General features: G+C 41.1%; 1 protein-coding gene across 1 annotated transcript in view; it reads right to left on the bottom strand.

Annotated features, from left to right (window-relative positions):
- The window catches only part of LIPH (lipase H), a gene marked incomplete at both ends in the record, with an annotated part of 59,580 nt that extends 51,861 nt beyond the window's left edge, over nucleotides 1-7,719 (bottom strand). Inside the window, one exon of the mRNA XM_080695534.1 lies at nucleotides 7,671-7,719. Coding sequence (XP_080551660.1) covers nucleotides 7,671-7,719 — 49 coding nt within the window. The remainder of the gene's footprint in view (nucleotides 1-7,670) is intronic.
- Between the last annotated feature and the right edge of the window lie 424 nt (nucleotides 7,720-8,143).

Here is an 8,143-nt window from a genome sequence, read left to right as displayed (position 1 = left end):
TCTTTCTTTTTTTTTCTTTTGCAGTACTAGGGGTGAAACCCAGAGGCATTCTACCTCTGAGCTACACCCCCAGTCCTATTTATTTATTTATTTATTTATTTATTTATTTAGTGGTACTAGGGATGGAACCCAGCTTTCTACCTCTTGGGTACACTACCAGACCTATTTTATATTTTATTTGGAAACAGGGTCTCACTAAGTTGCTGAGAGCCTCACTAAGTAGGATGGCTTCGAACCTGTGCGATCCTCCTGTCTCAGCCTCCCAAGTGCTGCATTACAAGCATGTGCTACCACGCCTGGCTTATTTTTTATTTGAAAAAGGGTCTCACTAGGTTGCCGAGGACCTCACTAAGTAGCTGAGGCTGTCTGCGAACCGCAGTCCTACTGTCTCAGCCTCCCAAATACTGGGATTATGAGTCTGGGCAAGCACACCCAGCTCTATTAGAGTTTATTTCAAACAGGAGAAATTTCTTTGCCTGTTCTTTTCAGATTATTTTGAAACTAAATTATTTTGAAATACCACTTCCTTTTGATAATTAGAAAATTATAATTGTATGAGTCATGTATGTAACGCCCTTTGATGAGGAATTCAGTTTCTGTTTACAGCAGGACTGATTATCATTTATTGCTTTTTTCTGAAATTAAAAGAAATGTATCTCTCTGGGCATGGTGCACGCTTGTAATCCCCACGCTTGGGAGGCTGAGACAGGAGGATCGTGCAGGTTCAAAGCCAGCCTCAGCTACTTAGTGAAGCTCTTAGCAACTTAGTGAAACCCTGTTTCCAAATAAAATATAAAATAGGTCTGGGAGTGTAGCCCAGAGCCCCTGGATTCCATCCCTGGTACCACAAAAAAAAAAAAAAAAGAAATTAAGAAAGAAAGAAAGGAAAGAAGGAAGGAAGGAAGGAAGCTAAGTAGAACATCAGAGCTATCGTGTGTGTGTGTGTGTGTGTGTGTGTGTGTGTGTGTGTTACTGAGAATTGAATACAGAGGCACTCTTCTTTTGAAACTACACCCCCAGGCCAACTTTATTTCTTATTTGGAAACAGGGTCTCACTAAGCTGGTAAGAGGCTCACTACTTGCTGAGACTGTCCTTGAACCTGTGTGTCTACTGTCTCAGCCTCCCAAGGACTGGGATTACAGCTTTGAGTCACAACGCCCCCGGCTTCAGAGCAATCTTCTAGAATTCTTTTCTTTTTCTTTTTTTTTTTTTTTTTTTCTTTTTGGTACTGAGGATTGAACCCAGGAGTGTTCTACCTCTAATATACATTCCCCAGCCCTTTTTATTGTTTATTTTGACACAGGATCTTGCTAAATTGCTGAGGGTGTTGGAATCTGAAATCCTCCTGTCTCAGCCTCCCGAGTACTATGAATACAGCCATGGGCCACCGCTATTTTTGTAGTACTGGAAATTAAACTCACGGGCATTCTACCTCTGAGCTACACTCCCTGCCCTAATTTTATCTTCTATTTTTGAAACAAGGTCTTACGAAGTTGCAGAAGGCTTCATTAGTTGCTGAGGCTGACAGCAACCTATGATCCTCCTGTCTCAGTCTCCTTAGTACTAAGATTGCAAACATGCACCCTCATGCTGGTCAGAGTCAGGGTTGGTGGAGTAGTCTGGTTCTCCTTTAGTCTGGGCAGAGACAGGCAAGAACATTCTGAGCAGAATGCCACCTTGATTGGAAGGGCATCTCTTCCTTTAACAACCTACTGGGGGTTTTAATGAAACCAAGAAAGCAAAGATAACTCTTTCTTTTTTCTCCAATGGAAGCTTGAACCTGTCCTTGAACTTGTGATCCTCCTGTCTCAGCCTCCCAAGTCCTGTGTCTGCCACCACTCCCAGCTTCACTCTCACCTCCTAAGCATATGAGTAAATGCGCACACTCACCCTTGGCCTCACCGGTGATCAAGAGGCCTCGCGCTCACTGACGCTCGCAGCGGGAAGTCAAGCAGGTGGATTTCATTCAGTACCTGAAGATCCAATTCTGGTTTGTGTTACAGTAACTTCCCACGCCTGCCCCCTTATCATGTTTCTATAACCCCAGCAACTCTGGAAGCTGAATCAAGAGGATTATACATTTTAGGCCAGCCTGGACAAAAAGGGAGGTTCCATTTCAAAAGGAAGGAAAAAAAAAGTAAAAAGTACTTCCCCCTTTTGTTCACAGTTTCAACTACTTGTGCCCAATCGCAGTCTGAACCTATAGTGCTATAGTGCAAATCAGTAGGATTTTTTTTTTTTTTTTTTTTTTTTTGGTGGTACTGGGGGTGGAACCCAGGGGCTTTCTGCCTCGGGATATACTCCCAGACCTATTTTATATTTTCTATTTGGAAACAGGGTCTCACAAGCGTGGGGATTACAAGCATGTGCCACCACAGCCGGCTCAGGATTTTTTTTTTTTTTTTTTTTTTGCTGGTCTGGGGATGGAGGCCAGAGCCATTTGACCTCTGAGCTACATCTTCTGCCCTATTTCTTATTCTGTATTTTGAAACCGGGTCTCACTGAGTTGCAGAGGGCCTCACTAAGTAGCTGAGGCTGTCCATGAACCCCGATCCTTCTGTCTAAGCTTCCCAAATGCTGGGATCACAAGTGTGTGCCATCACGCCCGGCTTCAGCAGGATATTTTGAAAGACCACATTTATAAACCTTTTTTTATTGCTCTGAAGTTCTAAACCCAGAGGCCTTCTACCACCAACCCCTTTTTAATTTTTATTTATTTATCTAATTATCTATCTATCTAATTTATTTATTTATTTATTTTGTGGTACTGGGGATGGAACCCAAGGGCATTCTACCTCTGAGTTACACCTCCAGCCCTATTTTTTTTTTTTTTTTTTTTCTGAAACAGGGTCTCACTAAGTTGCTGAGAGTCTCACTAAATTGCTCAGGCTGGTCTCATACCCACAATCCTTCTGTCTCAGACTCCCTAGTACTGGGATTACAGGCATGAACCACCTCAACCAGCTTCACAAACTTTTGTTACAATATATTGTTCTAGTTGGTTCTACTTTATAACTATTGCTAATCTCTTACTGTGCCTTATTTAAAATTAAACTTTAAACTGGGCGTAGTGGCCCACACTTGTAATCCCAGCATTTGGGAGGTGGAGACAGGAGGATCTCAGTTCAGCCAGCCTCGGCAACTTAGTGAAGCCCTTTACAACTCAGTGAGACCCTGTTTCAAAATACAGAATAAAGCCAGGCATGGTGGCGCACACTTGTAATCCCAGCGCTTGGGAGGCAGAGACAGGAGGATCGCGCAGGTTTGAAACCAGCCGCGCTGGCTTAAGAGACCGTTTCCAAATAAAAAAAAGTATAAAATAGGTCTGGGAATGTAGCCTGGAGATAGAAGGGTTTCCAGGAACCCCAGTACCATAAATAAATAAATAAATAAATAAATAAATAAATAAATAAATAAATAAATAAACGATAGACTTGGGGTGGTGACACATGCTTTGTAATCCCAGCATTTGGGAGGCTGAGACAGGAGGATCACACTTCACTGACACCTTCAGCTATTCAGTTAGGTCCTTTGCAACTCAGTGAGACCCTGTTTCAAAATAAAGAATAAAAAATAGGGCTGGGAGTGTCACACAGAGGTAGAATACCCCTGGATTCCACCCCCAGTACCGTTAAAAAAAAAAAAAAAAGTAGGGCTGGGGGTGTAACTCGGAGGTAGAATGCCCTTGGGTTCCATCTCCAGTATTGAAAAAATAAAAATAAAAAAATAAAAATTAAACTTTATCAGCAGGTATGGTGGCACACGCTTGTAATCCCAGTACTTGGAAGGATGAAACAGGATGAAACAGGAAGATCACAGGTTCAGGGTCAGTCTCAGCTACTTAGTGAGGCCCTTAGCAACTTAGTATGACCCTGTTTCAAAATAAAGAATGAAAAATAGGGCTGGGGGTGTAGCTCAGAGGTATAATGCCCCTGGGTTCAATTAGCAGTGCCACAAAAAAATTAATAAATAAACTTTATGATATATATGAATAAAATTTCTGTTTTATCAGCAGTTTCAGGTATCCACCAAATGTCTTTAAACATTATCCCCCAAAGATAAGAGGGAACTACTGTAAGCTATTTTTTTTGGAAAAATACTGACCTACAGTTGCCATAGTCCCAAATACACTACAATAGCAGAGTAACTGTTATTATGTGTGGCATTGGTATTGAGTTCAGGGGCATTCTCTCTGAGCCACTCTCTAAGCCCCCACCCCACCCCGCTGTCCACTGGGTCTGAACCCAGGGACATTCTAGTTCTGAGCTACACCCCAGTCCTATTTTTAATTTTTATTTGGAAATAGAATCTCTTGGTAGGTTGATGAGAGTCTCACTAAGTAGCTAAGATTGTCCCGGAACCTGCAATCCTCCTGTCTCAGCCTCCCAAGTACTGGGATTACCGGTGTGTGCCCCCTTGCCTGGCTCCTCCAGCCTTTTTATGTTTTGTTTTGAAACAAGTTCTGTCTAGGTTGATGAAAATCTCACTACTTGCTGAGGCTGTCCTCATGCCTGTGATCCTTCTATCTCAGCTTCCCAGGTACTGGGATTACAAGCATGTATCACCATGCCCCATTTATAAGTTTATTTAAAAATTACTCTGACCCAGATGTGGCAGCTCATGCCTGTAATCCCAATACTTGGGAGGCTGAGACAGGAGGACTGCAGGTTCCAGGACAGTACACTGTAACTTAGCAAGACCCCGTTTCAAAATAAAAAATAAGCAGGGCGAGGTGGCACAGGCTTGTAATTCCAGTACTTAGAAGGCTGGGACAGGATGATCACAGGTTCGTGGCCAGCCTCAGCTACTTAGTGAGGCCCTCTGCAACTTAGTGAGACCCTGTTTAAAAATAAAGAATAACTAGCCTGGTGTGGTGGCGCACACTTGTAATCCCAGCATTTGGGAGGCTGAGAAAGGAGGATTGCGGTTTGAGGACAGCCTCAGCTACTACTTAGTGAAGCCCTTTGAAACTCAGCAAAATCCTATTTCCAAATAAAGAATAAAAAATAGGATTGGGGTGTAGCTCAAAGGTAGGATGCCCCTGGGTTCCATCTCCAGTATCGAGAGAGAGAGAGAGAGAGAGAGAGAGAGAGAGAGAGAGAGAGAGAGAGAGAACGAGAAAGGAGCTGGGAATATAGCTGGGAATATGGTTGAATACCCCTGGGTTCAATCCCCAGTACAAAATAAAATAAAATATAATAAAATAAGGCTGAAGGTATAGCTCAGAGGTAAAATGCCTGAGTTTGAGCCCAGTACTTGGGGGAGGGTGTATATGTCTTTAAAACAGAGTAGAAAAATATGTACCAATGTGTGTTATTTGACTATTTGCAGCTGAAAACCTAGAGGACTTGTTAAAATATATATATATATATATATATATATATATATATATATATATATATATATATATATTCCTACAAATCTCTCTCCAGAGCTACTGAGTCTGGATCTTTGGGAGTGGAGTCTGCATTTTTTTCCACCCTCCCCCCAGGTGATGTCAGTCCACATGAGAGCTGGCTAACCATTGCTTTGTCACTTGTAAGATTACAGCAAACATTCTTAACATGACTTCAAAAAGATTAGAACAAGCCAGACATGGTGGTGCACCTTTGTAATCCCAGTACTTGGGAGGCTGAGACAGGAGTTCATGACCAACCTCAGCTACTTAGTGAGGCCCTCCACAACTTAGTGAGACCCTGTTTCAAAATAAAGAATCAAAAACAGGACTGGGGGTGTAGGTCAGAGGTAGAATACCCCTGGGTTTCATCCCCAGTACCATAAAAACAACAAAAAGATTAGAACAACAAAACAAAGCTCTCTGAACTGGAATAATTTATCATTGAAATTTCTAAATCTCACCTTAATACCTGCTAATTTTTGGACTGCAAGATAAAATAGAGAAATAAAAAGTTAAACTGTGTTAGAAAGAACGAGAAAGAAAGAAAAAAGGAAAGAAAGAAAGAAAGAAAGAAAGAAAGAAAGAAAGAAAGAGCGTGCTAAGGGTATTGCTTGGAGATAGAATGCCCTTAGATTCCATCTCCAGTACTCAAAAAAAAAAAAAAAAGGATGAGAAGTGTTATGTGTGTTTTGCTTTATTATATATATTAGTGTTTGAATTTTGATTATTTCATTATAATTAATAATTTTAAGTTATCATTATGCCACTCATCATTAAATAAAATTATGGGTTTCATTGTGTGTGTGTGTGTGTGTGTGTGTGTGTGTGTGTGTGTGTGTGTTACCGGAGATTGAACCCAGAGGAATTGAGGAATTCTACCTCTGAGCCACATCCTCCCTCAGGCTTATTTTATTTTATATTTTATTTTTTATTTTTGTGGTACTAGGGATGGAACCCAAGGGCATTCTACCTTCAAGGTACACCCCCAGCCATATATATATATATATTTTTTTTTTTTTTTTTTGAAACAGGGTCTCACTGAGTTGCAAAAGGCCTCACTAAATAGTAGCTGAGGCTGTCCGCAAACCACAATCCTCCTGTCTCAGCCTCCCAAATGCTTGGATTTCAAGCGTGGGCCACCACGCCTGGCTATTTTTTTATTTTTGAAACAGAGTCTCACTGAGTTGCTGAGGGTGTTGCTAAATTGCTGAGGCTGGCCTTGAACCTGTGATCCTTCTGTCTCAGCTTCCCAAATATTGAGATTGTAGGCATACACCACCATGCCTCGATTGAAACTGTGTTTTTTTATAAGACTACTATAAATGTACCTTAAATGTATGAAAGCATTAAAAACCTACCTTCTAGCTGGGCATGATGGTGCACGCTTGTAATCCCCACACTTGAGAGGCTGAGACAGGAGGATCACGCAGGTTCGAAGCCAGTCTCCGCTAGTTTAAGAGACCCTGTTTCCAAATAAAATATAATATAGGTCTCGGAGTGTAGCCCGGAGGTAGAAGGCCCCTGGGTTCCATCCCCAGTACTATCAAAAAACCAAAACAAAACAAAACAAAAACCTACCTTCTATATATTGGCTATAATAAAATAAAAATATTATTCAGTGGTAAAGTATTTGCCTACCATGCTTAAGACACTGGGTTTGACTCCCCAGCTCCACATACATACATACACATGCATACATACATACATACATACATACATACATACACAGATGGTAAGTGCTTTCATTTAAAAAACTAGAAATGCACAGAAAATTTATTTATGAAATACAATAACACTATCCTAAACTTTCAGCATATTTAACTTTGTACATAAGAAAATGTTAATTTAAAGAAATAATAGTTTCTTTTATTATTGAAAAAAAATTCTGATCTAGAAAATTCATTTAACCCATATCTTCCTTCCTTGAAAATTACAATATAGAACTTTAGAAGTTCACTGAAGGGCCAGGCGTGGTGGTGCACGCTTGTAATCCCCGCGCTTGGGAGGCTGAGACAGGAGAATCACACAGGTTTGAAGCCAGCCTCGGCTACTTAGTGAGGCTCTCAGCAACTTGGTGAGACCTTGTTTCCAAATAAAGTATAAAATAGGTCTGGGAGCATAGCCCAGAGGTAGAAAAGACCCTGGGTTCCACCCCCAGTACCACACACACAGAAAAAAAAGTTCACTGAAGGAAATAGAATGATAAATGCAAAATGAAAATACTAATTTTGTTTAAAAATATTTAAGAAAAACATCTGATAAATGACCTACCTGGTCTCACCAAGCAAAGCAAACTGAAGAGAAAGTATAACCTCAGCATATGGGAGCAGAAGACAACGCCGCGCGCCACGTTCACAAGAAGGATGATGTGCTTCACAGAGCCTTACAGTATCCACCTCAGGTTTTGCTCGACAAGCACAGAAAACGAATCCAAAGGTGTGGTGACAACAGGAAGTTCCTGAGGGACGGAATGCAGACCAGTTCCAACCCTCTCAGGATCGCTGGCTCCTCCTCTTTTCAATAAAAGGTCCGGTACTTTCTACCTTACACAATTCCATGCATATCTTAATATTATAATTTGTATTTGCAGAATGACGAGTTCAAAATAGTTTCATTCTTTGTGGGCGGTTTATTAGTTGTTTGGCTTGGTGTGTTGAAATCAAGTGTGATCTGAGATCTTTCCAGGCCTCCTTCTTGTGAATGAAATGACAAATGCAGTTAGTATTTGTTGGCCTGTGTACACA

This window comes from Muscardinus avellanarius (assembly GCF_963383645.1).
Source record: "Muscardinus avellanarius genome assembly, chromosome: 5".
Taxonomy (NCBI): Eukaryota; Metazoa; Chordata; class Mammalia; order Rodentia; family Gliridae; genus Muscardinus; species Muscardinus avellanarius.
Note: the sequence above shows the minus strand (reverse complement) of the source record. Positions and strands in the feature narration are given on the sequence as shown.